Below are 19,191 nucleotides of genomic sequence, written 5' to 3'. Positions count from 1 at the left end.
GCTGTTCTTGGAGTGGAAAATGTCCGTTGAAGAGCCACTTGCCGGGTTGGAATGGTTGCGTGAGCCCATAATGCTTCTTAAACTTTAAATGCTTTGCGAGCGACATTTTCGCCTATGTGTTTCACGCCTAAGCATGCGCCCATCACCGGTTGTCGGTTTATGCATGCACTGGTTGCGGGGGGAGAGAAGCGAGGCGTGCACGCAGAGCTGAGCTCCACGCAACTACCGATAATGGCAGTTGTGCTGGTTCGAGATTTAAACCTGGAAGTCTCGTGGATCAATGCGTCCTGTTAGCTGTCCTCCGTAATGGGAAGGTTTCGGTCTGGTTTGGTGTGTTAGACAGATAGTAAGATGCTTACGACAGGGGACGGAAACGGACAGTCACATGTTTGTCGGCTAGAATAAAACTAGACACCTTCCAGCTTTTACTTTCTATAGGAGGGACGCATGTCGTTCGCTTGGAGGAAGGGCAGGAATCCATGAAGCGTCGGCCCGAACAGAAGCGTTAATTGGCGCCAAAACAACAGAAAGCCGCTGCCGCCGCCGTTGCGTCCTCTAGATCCAGCTCGTCGAGTAGCTGCGAATCCCTCCCGGATGAACGGCAACTTGCCCGCTTGCAATGCCGATGTTGGACAATATTACTTGTTCAGCTTGTGGGCATCATCCTCTATTCTTAATCCTTGCCATTAGCAATAAGGAACAGAATAGAATAATAGAATAACTCGCCGTCGTTATTCTCACTGCTCTCGCGCAGCACCGAACTACCCTGCCGAGAGACTCTGCCCACAACGGGTTCGAGAGTGAGCCACGACTCTCGCCGCACGTGTACGTTGTCAGTCACTTCACAGGGAAGCGATACCTTTCACAGTACAGGGGTTTATTACGCGGACAACCACGATACAAACACTACACTGCCCTACGCACCTAGCCCCTGAGGCATACACCCGTCAGCGTGTGCCCAGCCCGTAGCCGGGCAACAGTTTGCGTCCGCCGGCGTTGGCCGGCCGCAACGCTCGCTGACATAGGGGAAGGGGGCTCTCTGTAGCCGCTACACATTTCCAAGCCACTGGACTCGACCGGGCGGCATCGGCGCTCGTCCGCTGACCTTAGACGGCGCAAGCCATCCCAGCGCGGACGCGGGGGCAACCGACCAATGAGTGGAATATGCCCGCGGAGACTCGCTGGACATCCTAGATAAATGCACTGACGCAAATCAAGGCATGCGCAAATCGACACGGCGGGTGCCGTGACCCACAGAAGTGGGAAACAACGGCCAATGCCAGAAACGGCCGAAAGTGGCCGAAAGGCATATACGTACCGTGCGATCGCTGCGCGTCCCAAGGGCGGTCTCTCAGGGAGTCTCCTGAGCGCATTTAACGTCGCCTCGTAGGGAGATGAGGGGGTCGCGCTAGGATCGCCCTCGCCCCACCAAGGAGGAGGACGTAGCTAGCGCCTCCTCGCCCCGATTGGGGCTTCGCCCCCACAAGCTTAAAAGGCTTTTAAAGCGACATTTTCGATGGTTTCTTTCGCTCCTAAACCCGCTCACACAACCGGTGGCCGGCGTGCAAAGGATGGGGGAGGAGGAGGGGGGGGGGGTAGGTGCGCGCGAAGCTATAGGTTTCATGCCCTTACTGATGACAGGTCCGTTGTACTTTTGCGGGAGGTATAAACTTGGACGTCAAACGCTCCAATGCGACTTCTCCGGTGTTCTCTCAGCAGTCGAGAAAATTGGGTTGGTGTGTTCCACAAACAGTAAGATGCCTACGAAGCGGAAGTAAAACAGGCAGCTCATAGGTTCCTTCCTGTGTTCTTCCAAGTTGCATTAAGCTAATTTACTAGGAACTACGCTAAATCGTATCTTACGAACAAACGTGTTTTCTTTCTTGCGCTCCGTGGACTGCGTCCAGCTTCGCAGGGAATCCTCCTTCACAGAGTTGAAGAGCAGTAATTTTTCTGCTTGTCCTCGTTTTCTGCGCTGTTTTTCCTTGTTGTAAAGTGCCAGCTAACCAACGTTTGTATTCTACTTATACCGTATTTTCGCGCGTATAACCCGCACCAAAATTTCATTAGCAAAGTAGGGGTTTCTCCTTTAGTGCAGCTTCACGGCAATGCGCGTTGTGCCGTGAAGCTACTACGCGGTAAAACTGACTAAGCCATCCATGGCAGCGATTGCGCAAAAAATACAGACAAGAAAGAAAAAAAACAAGGACGCTCGCACTCTAACATATAAATGTTATTAGTGAATTGTGAATTTCGTCTTGCAGTCAGTGTATTCTGCTTGCTAAACATTGAGGGACACGGCAAGGGCAGACGGCAGTGGCCTCGGAGATGGTCGACACAGGTCGTTTATTCGGAGCGGCAGCCCAGAACACAATCCCAGGGAATGATGATGTGGATGATTAGCAGAAGCAGATGAGGTATGTCATAATGGTGATAATGGTAGTGAGAAGCTGAAGTGCCAGATGATCTACACACAGCGTAATAAAAAACAGATTGTTGATCACAATATACCCCTTTTCCGTCTACATAATACGTGATGTGTTGCTTGAGCAGTTGCTTTGGTGCAGCGTTCCCTGTATCAAAGCTGCGGGCAATACACGAGGATTTTTTTTTTCCGGTGGGCTGAAAGTGGGGGTGCAGATTATATGCAGGGGCGGGATATTCGCGCGAAAATTCGGTATTTACTTACGTCAGTGTCACAGCATGCGTTGTCAGCGCCTGCATTATATTGCACATGCCACTCGAACTGCAGCAGGACTTTATGCAGTCCCCCACGCTTTGGATTTTCTCGTGTACAATATCCCGCCGGACAACGCTCCTTGATCCGTACCCCTGCCGATAGGTTTGAAGCACTACGAACCATCAAGAATCAAACCGCCTCTATCTCGCTTGCCCACACGACCATACAACTGCCTCCAACGGAACGGTTTCTATACACTCTCACTGACTGGACACCAGCGGGTTTCTTAACCAGGAAATGATCTAGCAGTTGCGCAGGAGGATTTGCGCGCACATATCCCCGCTGTGTCCCCCACGAACACACACCGACGCCTTCTTTTCACGCCTCAGTTTCGGGAATATACCGTTACCGAAAAAGCGTAGGGCCAATCCACGCTGTAGGGGTAACCAGGTTGCGTGATTTCAAACGCTTCGCTGCACAGAGCATCCACGTGACATGTGTGATGTCACTGCGCGCGCTATTCTTTTGAGCGCCTGCTAAAACGAGCCTACCGTTCGCGCTCTGTGGCCTCGATCTACAGTACTGAGTACTGGTGCTGAATCTAAATTGAATTTTTTTTTTTCTAATCTCAAATCTCCGTGTTGTTTTTGTTAATAGTGATTTGGTATGTTTTAGGTCGCTTTGGGCTAGGGGCGCAGCCAATGACGACGTTTACTTACCGTTCTGCATCGCGCGAACTGATATGTCACGTGGGTGCTCTGTGGAGCGAAGCGTTTGGAAGAACGCAACCAGGTTGGATCACGTTAGCGTCACGATTGCTTTGTAATGAAGCAACTATTATGAGTGCTATGTTGGCGTCATTGTGCGAATTTTGGGACCGGCACGACCTGAAAAACTCCGGGATGGTGTTAGCCAAAATACACCTCCGTGGGAATACGTGCTATTCTAGGGGGTGAGCAACATTGTCTGAGTTTCGACACTCCCAGGGAAAAAACAAACAAACAAACAAACAAACAAACAAACAAACAAACAAACAAACAAACAAACAAACAAACAAAAACCCCGTGGTAAAGCATTGGTCAGTACACGTGGGCTAGTATGGTATGTTCTGTGAGTATGTAGGCTGCGCAAGCATTGGGGCTCGCATGAAACGAAGAATCCTGGGAGTAAACGTTGAACAATACAGATCTTAAGGTGTGTGCTTTCGTCCGCTCGCCCTTTTTAGTCTTACCGATATGTACCCCTTCAAGATGTGCATGGTGGTTAACGCGGTTTTACCTCAAAGCATTACTGTAGGCTTAACTTGAAGCTGCCCCAAACTAGCGTCGTGACGACAAGCCAAGAAAAGCCAAATTCATTGTATGCTAAACTGCAGGTGCCAGTTCGCGTCGTAGACCCGAAAGCTTTACTTTAGGCCTAGCGTCAGGAGCCTTTAATCTGCAGCGCAAGCCCGAAACGAAAAATACCGAAGGTATTTTAAGGCAACTTCACTGTGGTGAAGCAGGTTTTCCAGCGTTAAGGGTTACTCCCCGTGAGAGGGTAAGTGTTTGAGTGACTTGAGAATTTTTGGAATCGCACTAAAGGACTCGCACAAAACGAAAAGTCCCGGGGTGTGGTATTTACACTGCTAACATGCTGAAAAACTACTGGTTGCGGGCGCAGCAGGAACACAAAATTCACCTCCGGGCTCCTTTAAAAAACATAAACTCATCAATAAAGATAAAATAGGGACATTACCTTCGCCATTGCCACTCTCGCTACATCATGGCTTGCACTTGCGGAAGATGCAGAATCCACGCTCGAAATGCAGATGGAAGTGGTGTGAACCGGGGCGGTCGCAGCAGCAATGCATTGCGGAACGTGGTGACAGGAAGGTCACCTTCGCTCTGTTTCGCATCGGTTTCACGTTTAAAAGTGTGCGACCGGAAATGATTTCTGTTCTTACACACGAAACATTCTCTTCTCCGCTTATCTTGTTGTCCAAATGGGGGTGCAGTGCTCGTGCACCCCCTTGCCTTAAACAGCGCCAGCGGGAGTTCTGGTCTTTTTGTGCTTGCTTTTCCTTCCGCACGTCCCGGCGCCGCCGGCGCAGTACTGCGCAGTTTGGAACGCGCGATTTCTTGCACTGCCGTTGTTTTCACTTACTATCGTAAAAGGCAGACGATATCACGCATTCATAGCAATCCCCTTTCAAAACGCGCGCGCTCTTTGACATCCGGGTTCGTCGCTCAGGCGCAGTGATACCGTATATGAGCTATTGCCGTTCCTAACTTGTTCCCGAGTAAAAATGTCGTTTCAAATCGCGCGCCATCAGCCGCAAAGGGTTCGCACAACATCCGACAGATGGCGACGAGTGTACTGGCCAGTAGGAAGACGCAGTGAAACATCCCCCTCGCGAGGGGCACGATCAAATGCAGAGCATTTCCGGGGGCGCACGACGTTAAGTAGTTTGCGTCACGTTAATGTTGTTGCACTTGTGGCAACTGCTGACGAGAGAGCGCTCGTCAGCAGTAATTTGAATGAGTCAACGATATAAGGCGCGTTAGTAGCGTCCCGTTCTGTGTCGGCTTTGTGGCGCAGTGGGTAGACACCATGTACATTGCGTTCCGCCCGCAGGGTCGAGGCATCGAAACCTGGCGCCGGAAAGTATTTTTTTATATAGTAGTGAGGGGTGCGGTGCGGACTACGGACGTCAACGCGGGTGACATCGTGAGTTACTGAAATGCTCTGCATTAAAAAAAAACTGCGCCTCAAGAGCCTTGCCCCGCCTGGCTTCCTTTCCTTGTTCACCCGAACCCTCGATCTGCTGAAGTTTTTATTTAAAAAAACTATTAATTCATCGCCTGTTATACATTTGAAACTGTGTACGCAAATGATACGTGCCTTGCACCTCACCACGCTGCCCGTAGTGCCATTATCCCAACAAAGGTAATCTACATCCGCTGATATGGCTCTGGCCCTTATTTGATACGAATCTTTCTGACCCGCCAATAATTTCACGATATCCATAACACCGTTCACCGTGGACACTACGCCCATTAATTTAATTGCATACACTGATTGTACTTTCAAGCGGTCTAGCATTAGTAGTTTAGAATGATGGCATACTCCCCTATTCATAACGTGAACGCTTCAAGAATGACTCCTCTCTTTGTAACAGAAGACCTGGGACGGACCCCAGTACAATACCGACATCCTCCCCGTACAAGAGCTCACTACACTTCACCGCCACCCGTTAACTTCCTTTAGCTCACTCCTCCCAACAGGCGTAGAGACCGCCCTGCCCCCAGCTAAAACCTCTCTTTCGCGCTATTGAGTGCCATGATGAGAGACACGTCTAAAAACAAGCCATTGCGCTTGTTACGATATACTGACCAGCAACAAATACCTTTTTCGCTATGTTTCATTATGCGTTCGACTGTTTTCATAAGAAGAACACGTTTTTTCCATAAAGCAGAAATATATTTTAAAGCAAAAAACAATACAAAACGCAGAGGAAGTGACCGCTTGTTTGTCCCTGTGCGTCGTCAAGCGCCCAACCCTCGGCCCGAGTGCCTCGCACCGTGTCGCTTCCGTTCAAGAGGCGCCGCTGTCTGTTACGGCAGTGCGGGGAAGCGGTGACGATTGCTCCGGCCGCCGCCGCCAGCGCCGCGGGACGTCGCGTCTGACACGTTCGCACGGTTCGAGTAGTCGATCGTGTAGCCGTACATATCGAGCAGGTAGTAGGCCAGCCCGCCGGCCACGTAGAAGAACACGTACAGGGCGGCCACCAGGAGCACGACCATCACGCGCTCGGACTTCTGCTGGGCGCTGAAGGCGACGTCAGCGGCCTGCGCTGCCGCCCCGTGTCTGCGGCGCAGCTGCGCGAAGACGTCTCTCGTGGAGGCCCGGCTGGGAGCGCTGCCGGCTGAGGAGCCCACGTTCTCCTTGGAGCCGCTGCCGCCGCTCAGTAGATGGCCTTCCTCCGAACTGCCGGCGTTTTCACCGGAGCGAACCCGGCGACCGCCACGGCCTTGCTTACGTTTCTTCTCGTGCCGGGCCGGCTCCTCTTTGCCGCGTCCACCGTCGGCCATTTCTTCCGCCAGGGGCTAGTACTGGCGGCCGGAGAGAGACGCAGCTTGGTCGTCGCCGGCCGAGGGCGTCCCGGTCCTCGTCGAGCGACAGCTATGCGGTTCGCTGTCGGTCCCGCTCCTGGTTGGGTGAGTATCTCTGGCGACCAAGGTAAGTGCCGGCTCTCGAACGCCAAATACGCCTGTTGTTGTTGCTGCTGCTGGTCCGCCTGGCGCCGAACGCTCTGGTGGTGGTAGTGGTGGCCCGAACAATGGCGCATACCGACGTAGGGGGATTGGCCAAGAAGAGTTATGTTTCCATTGCAATCAATCATGCGAGGCAAAATAATGGAGCAGAAGGAAGAATTCGGTTCATGAGAGAGAGAAAAAAACACGAAAAAACAACAGAGAGAAGAGTAGGAAAACTATAGTAAAAGTCAGCCCAATCGGAATGTTTTTAACACTGCAGACGAGCTGTCTCCGAAATGAAGGAGTGGGATGGCGTTGCACACGTCCCTATGGCACCGGCCCAGCCAAGTCCCCCCAAACGAAAAAAGCACTGGTACAGTCAAAGGCAGTCCAAGACGTAGCAGGGGTATCCCCAGCAGCCTCCTCCGATGGTAAGAAAATCGGCGGCAAAAAAGAAATAAATGTTATTCGGATTCAATTTCTTGACAAAAGTGGCACAAGGGGGAGGTTATCAGATTTGCCCTATATAAATACCGATTAAGTGGCGGCACACCACAGCGCAAAGTCAGCGATACTTCGCACAAGCGAGTTTGGCAGAAACTTCTCTTCCGCGGGTACCTGAGGTCTTCAAGTACAGGAGAAGTGTTCAGACCATGATCAGAGGCATCTTGATTCAACAGGTATTGGCGATAACGTGCCAACAACACGCAAGAATAGGGGGAAGAACCTCGACGATCGGTAAAGCCAAAGCTGTTTTAGCTAATATGTCAGCGGTTTCATTGAGGGTTAACCCACAGTGGCCGGGCAGCCAAACGAGCCGAATCTCCCGCATGTGAATGGGGACGCAGGAATAAAAAGTTTTAAGAATAGGTTGTAAAGTTTCTGAGGAGAGAGCCATGCACACGGACCTGGAGTCGGTGAGTAACATCGAGGAATAAGTCGCCGAATCAAGTTTCAGAATTGCAAGGAGTAGGGCAAGAAATTCTGCATAAAAAATGGGGATGCTGGTTGGTTGGTTGGTTGGTTCCCTATGATATGGCGCGTACCCACGCGGGGGGATGCGTGGCGGTCGCGAGGCACCGCCTTCGATTTCTTCTCCTTCGTGCTAAGCGTCTGTTTACGCTGTCATCTCGTGCCCCCTTTCTATGCCTGGAAAACCTGCCTTGAAAATTCGTCTCGGTCTAGAAAACTTTACAACTCGCTCGGGGCTAGTGACATCGGTTACGTTGAAAAGAAATCCACCCATGTGTTCATTTTTTTTCATATCAGCCCCCGAGAGGCTTCTAGCTGTTAGGATGCGCTAGTTTCCTCTCTCGCTACCCTATGCAGGCCGTAATCCGCCTTGATGAATTAAGGTGTTCTCCTTTTCTTGTTATTTTAGTTCCCGATAAGCAATAGAGAACAAGCAGTTCTGTATTAACGTTTTACTTAATTAGCCGCCTCTCATGTTTTGTCAAATGTCCACCTGTAAGTATGTCCTCCGCCACAAAAGCAGATTTATAGTGCATGGTACACGCCACAGATATTTTTTCTCCCCGTTATGTTGTTCTTACAAAGTTCTTTTAGCTTGTTAGCTACTTTTCTAAATTTGGCCAATCCCCCTTTCTGGGCATGTGCTTGACTTATGGAGAAGAAGAAAAAGAGGCTCAAGAGGCACGGATCCGACCCCCCATTGCGTATGTCTCAGTCACCGAGGAATAACAACACTGCCTTCTTACGAGCCCATAGTTTTTAAATAGAGAAAGTATCTAGCATTGAAGAAAATTCCCCGCATTTCCCCGAGGGGAAGAATGTGAAAGTGCGAATGCACGAGTTGAATTTGCGCGGTTCGGTAATGTTCGCGAAAGAGAGATCACACACACACACACACAACTACAAAGAAAGAAAGATGCATTTATTCACAGACACCTATTTGTGTTGTCGTTGTACTTGATTGCTAGAGCGGATCTCAGCTTTGAAATTTCGTGTCAGTACTCCTTTAAGCAGGTGCATTAGCCCTTCTCACGCCCGATTCTTGGCCAATCCCCCACGTGGGTATGTGCCATGTCAGCGGCCAGGCAGCGCGCGCCCATCTCCCCCCGTTGCCAAGGAAGACGAGGAGATTCCTGGCCAACCCCCCACGTGGGTATGTGCTATGTCAGCGGCCAGGCTGCGCGCGCCCATCTCCACGTGCGCGGACATCGCCGGTGGACGCAGGTTCAGGGTCGCTTAAGAAGTGCATTGCACTTAAAAGAGAACGTACATCCTATCCCAACAACAGCGATATTTGTTGCACTAACGCAGCGTCAAGTCATGCGACCTACTATCAGTGGGGTAGATACGCGTAACTATAAACCCCCCGCACTTCGCCCACATGGATAGAAAGAGTTATCGTTCGCTCTTAGAGCTCCAAATGCTGAGGATATTTCATTGGCCTAGACCTAGTCTATTGTTTTCTAGCAAAGCTTGATGGTGTTGTTGATTCTCGTTACATATTTTCGAATATCCCGAGCCCAACATATATGTGTTCTATATATCTGCAACTGAGAGCTAGAAAATTTTGTTGTCCGCGTCGCGAACAGGTGTGATTTTTGCCCTGAAGTGCTACTTCGATTGACACGCATGTGTTGCTGTGCATACAACGAGTGCTTTTCATACGCGAAAAAGAACAGATTACTCCAGCATGCCAAGTAATTTCGAGACTAGAAATGTTAATTGGAGAAGGTAGTGTAAAAATTCCAAAACATGATAGCAGCTATTGCTGCCGGACTTTCTGTCCGCTCCATCACGCTCTACAATCTAAAGCCCTAACCAGATGGACGCGAAATCACGCGTCGCGTGAGCGTCGGCGTCGTTCGGCGGCAACGCGCAGACACGCAGGAGAGGGCGAGTAACCGCATGAGACCGGCGAAGTCGCGCGCCAGCCGCTGCGTCGGCGTGCGTTGCTGGACACCTTTGTATTAACCATGATCGTGTTGAAGTCTGTTATGATCAGTTATTGTCGATTTTTGAACTGAAGTTATTAAGGCCCCAGCTTTAGCAAAAAAAAAAAAAATCACTTGGCCGTCTTTTATTGCTAAGAATGTTGGGGATCAAATATTGAAATGCCGCGAAATGTATTTCAAGTCATCACCGTCAAATTTCCTTACCCTGTAAAAAAATGAAGCTGATAAATCCCTAACCGCAAAAAAACAAAAAAACAAACAAACGCGGAGAGTTTGCCTGGATTCTAACCATGAAGTGAAAAAAAAAAAAAAAAAAAACAGAAGCCCAGCAAAAAAAAAAAAAAAGGGGGGGGGGGGAAATGCTTGACCACGCCAGGAGGTGAGGCGGCACCAAAAAATTTGGTATATACTAACCGAGGCTGTCCACGAATATTGTGGGGTGTGCTTTGTTTTGTTCGTATTTGTGAGATTTGAGAAGTGGCCACGCTTGTTTCTTACGCGCAGATCTTGGAGCCGAGGACAATCATGCTAATACTACAAACGATGTAGCCACAGCTCCCTTATTTGAGTCAATAAAAGCTATCGCACATCCCCGGTCTCCCGTGCGCAAGCCACGGTAGCCACGAATTGAATGGAATGCGCCGCTAGAACTCTAACGTTGATAAGGCTTGCTCGTCACGCACCGATCTTGCAGACAAGCCACATTATGCTAATATTACAAGCGATGTAGCCAGAGCTCCTTTATTTAACTCACACAGAGCTATCGCGAATCCCCGATCTCCCCGATGAAAGCCGAACAAGCCGCAAATGAATGAGTGCTTTGAAATAGCTTGCAGTTTGCCTCAAGGCAACCGATTACCGCAAGTTAAAAAGAAATTGATTGTTTTCTGCTGAAAGGAATGACGCCAAACCACGAGGACAGGAAACACGGACGCTGCCGCCCGATTTCCGATGCTTTCTCGCGCTGCGTCGACGCCAATATCTGGCGAGCATAGACATCGGCGCTGCTCGCACGTCAGCTTGCGTCGCCATGCATTTTTTGGCGGCGCGCGCTGACGCGCGCTCACGCGCGTGGACGCGGGACGACGTCGACGCGTGGAAACGCCGAAAGTACGCTGCATGCTGTTGGGCCTTGAGAAATCGCCCCACCTGCGCGTCTGAGCCAACCTGCGCTGGAATCAATCATCACTGCGACAACAGCTTAAAAGAACCCTGCAACACTTTTTTTTCAACTTTTTTTTGAAATCTTAAATGCTTGCAGAACGTAGTCACCCAACACACCCAGTACTTAGATTAGGGGGTCGCAAAGTACCTCAGCCAAAAATTACTGCTCCGTGCCCATCAGATAACTTGGAAACTCGCTCTAAAGATTTTTCTCTTTTTCCCGGCCTTGACGTTCTTCGACGGCCCGAATTACGCCACTGAGGCCATGCGGTTTTCCTTCAATTGCAGCAATGAACGCTTTTCGATAGAAACTTTAAAAATAAAACCACAAAAACAAAGCAGAAACGGAAGGCTATATCTGGTGCGACGAGCAAATAGCGCAGTGCCGCTCCGTGCTGGCGAAAACTGTAGCTTTCGCAATGCTTCCAGACGCGAAGGAAAGAGTGAAAGGGTTTATCGACAGTGTTGCAGTGTCCCTTCTAGGCGTGCATGCGCACTGTTGTCCCCAGCGTAGATTATACCTTCTTACTATAATAGCATGCGGGGCCTCGTCATTTGCCGAATTCCTACATGTGGTCACGCTGATTGGTCATCTTATAGCGTTGAGGTGACGCCTACTTGCGGCGATTTTTCAGAATTAAGTGCTGCCTTCGGAACTGCTGTTTGTCTCGGAACCGTGCAGGAGATTTTAAAAGATGCAATTTAACTTACGAAATCATTAGGCCATCGTCTTTCTGTTACAAGAAAACATGCCAGTAATTTACGCTTTGCACGCAGCACGTTAACCGACGCACATACTAATAGAATTCCATGACCCTCCTCACTCCAGGAGGACAGAAAGGAAATTAAGACGTTAGGAAGTGGGAAGATATTTACACAGACATACAAAGTGATTTTGGTACTTGTATTACAGAGATCTTTTTCCGCTGCGCGTTGCGCGATCTTATCGCATTAGAGATGTAGGTATCAGGAAGGCATTGAACTGAAGACTTCCGCCAATAGCGGTCACTTGTCCTCGTGGATCTGTGGGAAAAAAAAGCTGTCGTAGGGTAATCTGAACGACGTACGTCAGTGTTGTTGCCGGTATGTTTATCTGTGAGTCCTTAAATGTCTAAGCAGAATTTTCCGTCCCATAAAATCTCCCTCCCCCAGCATTATTTTCGAAGCACAATTGATCAAGCAGCACTACAGAATGACCTTAATGAAGTGTTAAACTGGTGTGACCGTTGGCTTATGACCGTTAATCCTAACAAATGCAAATTAGTTTCCTTCCACCACCGCAAAACTCCACTCCGATTTTCCTATGAAATTGCTAACGTACCAGTCGAAACAGCCGTATCCTATAAGTATCTTGGTGTAACAGTAACCCCTGATCTTTCCTGGCGAACGCATATTACTAATATGATTTCATCAGCCTACCGATCATTAGGATTTCTAAAACGTCACCTACGACACTCACCGTATCACCTGCGTCTTGTGGCCTACCAGTCACTAATCCGGTCCAAACTAGAATGCGCATCACCCTATCTGGAGCCCTCACCAAGCATATTTGATCAACGCTATCGAAGCAGTGCAAAATCGCGGCGCTCGCTTCATTCATTCTTCTTATTCTTACGATGTCAGTGTTTCATCCCTTAAAAATGAATCCAGTCTGTCAAGTCTTTCCCTTCGGCGCAGAATTGCTACTTTGTCACTGTACCACAAGTTGTACCACAGCTCACTCCACCAACCACCTTACAGCGCTCCCGCCGCACGCATTTCCCCCCGCACTGGCCATCCACTTCAAGTCTTCCGACCTCGATCTGGCACCTCAACATTTTCTGCATCATTTCTTTGCCGCGCCGCCAAAGAATGGAATGACCTTCCCCACGATGTTGTTTCAATCACCTGTCCATCACGTTTTATTCAAAGTGTGTCTATGCATCTGCAATGTTAACCTGTGGCTTTTCTATCTATGTTGTACAACCCACCCCTTATGTAACACCCCCTGTGGGGCCTTTAAAGGGGCACTGACACAAAAATTTTGCATCTTGTTTTTTTTGTTGCGATAAGTAGCTAGTGACCTACTTATAACCTGTAGAAACCTCATTTGCTTCAGCGTGCGACGGTTGTTTAATTAGAGGAATTTTCAATGCGGCCAGTCGCAGTTTCGGTTTCAGCGAGTGCCGCGAAACGATGGATTTTGTGGATTTTGTGTGAACAAAGCTGACCACGTGACCGTCGGAGGGATATCACAGAGCAGAGCCGCCGTAGCACTGTCGAATCCGCATCGACGGCAGTTTCTGCGAATGCCCCCACGTACTGATCTCGTGAGGCGCTTAATTAAAAAGCGACCGTGGATGTGACGCAGGCGCTGCGAGTGCAAATGCTACCGCGGCTAAAGAATGACGCGCGACGCTCGAGACGGTGGGTGGCAAGACGCGCGCTGGGAGCAGCCGGCCGGTCTGCCTACAGGTCCGCCTACAGATGTGTTCGGCTCAGCACTGCGGCGGATATTCGAGTGCCGCTCTCGTAAGAGGTGCAGATGACAATTTTTAATGCAACCCGCCATCGCATCATTAACTCCTTTCTCATGTAAGCCACCATGGTCGGGACTTGGGGACAATTTCGTGCAGCGATAACAAGCTATCACTCGAGCTACCTGCGCCGGCCGGGGCCACTCCGCGGCCGTGGCCGCCGCCTGCACCGCGACCGTGCGGCTAGCTCAGTGGGCTTTTCGTGCCTCCGGCGCGTTTTCGCGTCCAATGTAAATCAAAAGTAATAGAAACAGAGTGCCTGGAATCGCTGTAGAACTTTGGTCGCTACAAGCTGCCCGATGAGCTGACGAATTCACGGCGCCGCCGCCGCCAACGATCGGGTCGTTCGTTCTCGAGAGCAGAAGCTCCGCCCTCCGGCCCTCCGATTGGAGCGGCGAGCCGGGCGAGCCGGCGAAAAGCGCCGGCAGTGCGGAAGGGGCAAACACAAACTCGTGACGTGTTTGGATGTTGTTTATTTACAATTGCGCGTGGTCCTCTGCTGGCTGCTCGGTTGCGTTTCGCACACTTCAAAATTGATTTTAAATATGTTCTAGGCTGTATTCGCCGTTGATATTTTGCAGATGATGTATATGTGTTCCCACCAATCTATCTCCGAAGTTATCTCGCCTTCAAAATTTTGTGTCAGTGCCCCTTTAAGGAAATAAAGTGAAGTGAAGTGAAGCACTATAGTACCCCTCGTTCTTTAGACTTCCGAAGTACTTCCCTTAAAATCAAGCCGAATGTATATGTTCACTGACTCATTCGCCTTCAAACGTATAAACACTACCAGCTCCTTCGTTAACAACATTCTTTTTTTGAAACGCGAACCGTGTAATACCCGAAACGTACGAATTATACTGTAGGCTGCAGCAAGAAGCCAGCATGGGATTAATCTACGTATTCCTCTTGCACCTTCACTGAAATTATGTGCACGAACATATCGCATGTCATCAATCATGCGTGTGTCCGCGTGTGTCCGCGGATTCTGGATCAAACTTCATGGAACAAGAACGCTGTACGCTTTGAATTGTCCAGCCCTGTACCCCTTCCGCCCATTTTTATGCTCTGTATTATTTCTAAGGGCTGCCTTCATTTTCTTTATCTACCTTTGTACGTGCCCGAGATATGACAACCTTGGCTGGACCCCCGCTGGTATCTTGCACGCGTTAGGCCGCTGACAAACTCAAGGAGAGATTGGAGTGAAATAATCTACACTCACCATTGTTTTCGGTAAGTCCGCGCGAGCCTCGGGCGTTAGGTGGCTGGATTCGACCACGGCGTGTCGGACATACTTCATGGACGGCGTCCGGGCCTCTCAACGTGTTTTGTCCAGCACCACTCATGACCTCGCGGGGTTCGCGAAGACCTCGCGGCAGTGATGGTAGCGCCGGTGGCACCCGATAACCGCTCGGCAGTCGGAACCGCCTCCTGCGACGATGGCAGTGGTCACGGAGGAAGACGAGGACAACAGATTTTTACGTGGAGAGGCTGCGGGGAACGCTGTTCTTCTCGGAGACGACGCTACGAGGGCCCACTCAAGCGGCGGCGGCATAGCGCTGGGAGCTAACACTCGGTTCCCCTTTCTGACTGCGGGTCGAATATGAGTGCCGGAGACGGACCGGGTCTTCATGTACGCCCGCGTCTCCAGCACTCCCTCTTTCCACTTTCGTCGAGAGAAGACTCGAGAGAGGAGAAGGGTCGGTTCAAGAGCCGGTTCCGCGCTATCATTGGGCAGGTGCGCCGTGACGTAACGGTATGGCGCCCTCGCAGGGCGTGGTGGCCCTTGAAGAGGGGCAACGGGGCGAAAAGTGGAACCACGATCAATGTGCCTCGCACCGTCGGCATCACCGACGCCAAGTTGGGAGGGCCCCGCGATCCTGCATGCCCGGGAACATGCTCGACGAACGGGGCGTTGATTTTCCCGAGGCACTCGCTAAAGTGACTCGGCTTTATTTCAGAGAAGTGCTGTTTTGTTAGTTAATTATTAAATAAGTAAAGACTTTCATGTCTGCAGGTTATTAGCGGCACGAGATATGGCGTTTAAGCCGACTTGTATTCAAAACTTCAAAATCAAATCTCAGGACGCAACCGTGAAAGTAGTCACTGACGGGCTTCATGAGCTTGTGAAATAAAGGCTTCTTATTTATAATTCGGATGCTCTCTAGAGTTCTATAGAGAGTAACATATACACTATTTTTTTATCTTACTTCAGCCAATAGTAGTAGTGTAAACGCAATTTAAATTTCTGGCAAATGTGACACCTTTCCAAAGCTGTCATGCATGCTATTGAGGTGGTAACCATGTCAAAGTTTCCTGTGCAGCTTTGCCCTCTCTTCTTCCCATGTAGTTGGTGGGAAACTAAGGTATTGAAACAGGGTGGGCTTATCTCTCCTCACAACTCACAACAATTACGATTAAGCTTGGCCACTCTGTCATTGTCAGGCGTTTCAAATAAACCGCACCCCCTCCCCCCTTAGTTCTTTCCGGAAAATACACCTTACTACGACCCTGAATTTCCACATCAGGGAGGAAATTGTGCTATCACGAGTAGGTAGTCTGGCATGGCTTGTGTGAGCCGAGTGGGGCCTACCCTCCTTCCCCCCCTTTGATCCCTTCTCAACGAGTTCCGTCATGTCTCCAGCTGACCGCTAGAGGCATTGCTTCTATATACAGAAGGTATTCATAATCATCGCCATCACCATCATCACCATCATCATCATCAGTGTCGTCGTCGTCGTAATCATAATCCCCATCACCCTGCGTTAAAAAGCATGCACCCCTCCGTGTAAGGACAACGGAGATGGAACGCGAAGCTTACTCGTCATGGACTGATTGGTTGGCCAATGCCACACTGCAACTACTATGTGCTACTCTGGAGGTACGCACCACTTTTCTAGGATACCCAAAGTAACTCTCAGGTGGGCACTGCGTAGGCCTAACTTTTGGGTTTGGGGCGGACGGCGCGAATCTGTACTTGCTGCTTGGCGTGCGCTTCGACCGAAACAAAATGGAGCAATGGGACAGACGCCGGCTTCATAACGCGAGGGACTCAGGTTGGATTCCGGCTACAGGAAGCGTTTTTCTAACTTCACCCGCAATCTTTCATCATTATCCCCAGAGAAAGTTGGCCTTCCTGCACGGCATTGGCGCGAAACTGCATCAGTGAGGACACTAAAGCTTCGCTTTAATAAAGATTACGACTACATATAAGGGGAGTTAACTGCATGACTACGGGTGCCGTGGAGTCCCTGCATGGTATACTGGAAATAAATAAATAAATAAATAAATAAAGGGTGCACTAAAAAAATTGATTCGGTACGCGCCGACCGAGCTAACTCGCAGCTTCTGTGAATGAATAAACCCATCATTGTCTCTCTAAATGAGGTAGTAACTGCGGCGAGAATATTTCTTTATTAAGGCGTTTGCCATTCCTTGCTTGGGGTATTTTTTGGTGATATAGAAAAAAAAATTATTGATGTTAAATGTATTTTTATTCAAAAGCAAGAAATGAAAGACGGCATTTTCTTTCACTGCAGAGAAATCAACGTTTTTATTGTCTCCCGCTGAGGTAGAATGACGGCTAGTATTGACAACGTCTGATATAGCGAAAAGTGAGCCGTCTTTTTTTTTTTTTTTTTTTGCCGTCGACTTTACTTTTTTATCTTTTTATTTAACTTGAAGTGGGTTTGCTTAAAACCACGCTAGCATCGTACTCACCAAACGTGCATATTTAGTCTTCCGAATCGACACCTCGACTTGTTAATACCCAGTACTTCTACTAGAATGAAGGCGCAAAGTATACAAAATATACATGGCCTGCACGTTCATTTGAGTATCCTTATTTGCCTACCTTTCTCTGTCGGCAGTCTTTACTGTTTATGTTGGCATGATTTGGTGTTCTTTTATTGGATCCTAAGTTTTCCTATCTCTCGTTTTGTAGACCCCCAGCTTTCTTGTTTGTTACCACGTGACCACGCCCTAGTGTAGCGCCATTCCACCGCTACACAAAGCAGGTTCCTTGCTTGCCACGCATTAATCCGTTTCTTGGCCAATCCCCCTGAGCGAGTATGTAGTCCCACCACCACAACCAGCACCGGCATCGCAGGGCAGCAATGCATTTGCTAGCCGCCGGGACATGCTGGCCGACGTCTGCACAACGCTGAAGTCCTCCACGCTACCAGCGGTGAGGCCAGGTAAGGGTGTTTTCTCTTCGCCTCGCCTGATGCATACAAGAAGAAGGTCCTTTATGTCCGCACATCAGGTGCCAGCGTTCTTTGAAGGACTCCGTTGTCTCGGCGCTTTTCCAATTTCCTGTCGCAGATTGTAATGTTCAATCATGTGTATGCAATCTCCTGGTCAGTAAATTTTTAATATACATAGCTGTCGTAACTACCTCCCCCCTCCTCCCCCCCCCCCCCCCCCCGTAAGGAAATCCCTTGGTTAAGTTTTACCATAGTGTAGCTGAGTGATCAATTCAATCACCAGCAACAAAATTCAGCGAATAACATCAACGTGCAAGCCATTTGACTCAAAAGTGTGAGCTCCGCGCAATGCAGAACGTCATGCTTGCATTCCGTAATATCACAGCTCAGTCTTGTCTTTTGACTCGAAACCTGTGCTTGACATAGCCATCCGACAAAATTTCATTGCTGGCTTCACTTGGTTAATCTAGTGGATTGGGACGAAGCTGAACCGCAGAGTCGTTTTATCAAACCTTATTTTACCGCTGTGAATGGAAGGGCGACAACCAACAGAAGCCAGTGTCAGTGATGGCACATAGAACCGCAGATAATACATAATATCTGAAGGTATTTGGAACATGAGCATACTTTTTTTTCCCGTTGTAACGTTCTCGACTGTGAAAGCAGTAGTTTTAGCTTTAGTTGCCAAAGAATGTAGCTGTTATAGATTAGTTTGTGCTTTCTCTGCTACACACATTCGGAATTGTTTTTGCATTTGTGCGTCATTCGCGGTGGCGTGCGCGTCGATGCGGCGTCACGTTTCGTTTCAATTCCATCAAAATGAGCTTTGGGCATTGAACGTGTAGTGCAGGGGAAAATGTGTAAGTGTGGTGAATTCAAGATGACAAAGTATAAGTTTGGTTCATTCGACAAACTGCCCGTCGGAACGCAAATTATGCAAACGTTAGGAAACAAATCTTGAATAAATAATTTCGATAACAAGAAGATCGTTGAAAGACACGCGACATCACCAATTTTCTCGCTCTTCCCCGCGGTGACGTACAAATGGCGGCTCCCGACCAAAGCTATCGGCAAGAAATACGACTTTGCTATTGCGGTGGTGCCTCTGGTTCTACTTGATCGCGTGGCCTGATTGGAAAGTGGAGTAACCACTCTGATCACTGTGTTTAGTATCATCACCAATGAGGTGAGTGCAGAAACTGTGATACCGGAAGTATAAAAGTTAGTCGGAGAGGCCATGAAGTTGAGCGAGTTATTGAAGAATAGTCCTTTTAAATAAAACCACGATTTATGTTGTCTCACGGTAACTTTGATGCCTTAGAGTCTCTTAAACTGTGCCCATTGGGCATCGATTGCGGTGTGCGTTTTGCAAGGTCGTATCGCAGACATTGGGAGTCAAACCGTGGCTTTTGCTTTCAATCCGCGGCTGTTCGCAGTAGGTATGCTCATACCGTGCCGAAGCAGCGA

At 49.3% G+C, this 19,191-nt stretch overlaps 1 protein-coding gene across 1 annotated transcript in view; it reads right to left on the bottom strand.

The window, feature by feature from the left end:
• LOC144167466 (uncharacterized) overlaps nt 1–15,108 on the bottom strand; it is a 45,868-nt gene extending 30,760 nt beyond the window's left edge. The window contains exon 1 of the mRNA XM_077696723.1: nt 14,742–15,108. Coding sequence (XP_077552849.1) covers nt 14,742–14,819 — 78 coding nt within the window. The 5' untranslated portion in view covers nt 14,820–15,108. The remainder of the gene's footprint in view (nt 1–14,741) is intronic.
• Nucleotides 15,109–19,191: the final 4,083 nt, after the last annotated feature.

This window comes from Haemaphysalis longicornis, unplaced genomic scaffold (assembly GCF_048455015.1).
Source record: "Haemaphysalis longicornis isolate Haplotype H1 unplaced genomic scaffold, Haemaphysalis longicornis Haplotype H1 scaffold_2, whole genome shotgun sequence".
NCBI classification, from domain to species: domain Eukaryota; kingdom Metazoa; phylum Arthropoda; class Arachnida; order Ixodida; family Ixodidae; genus Haemaphysalis; species Haemaphysalis longicornis.
This window is presented reverse-complemented; position numbering and strand designations above follow the sequence as displayed.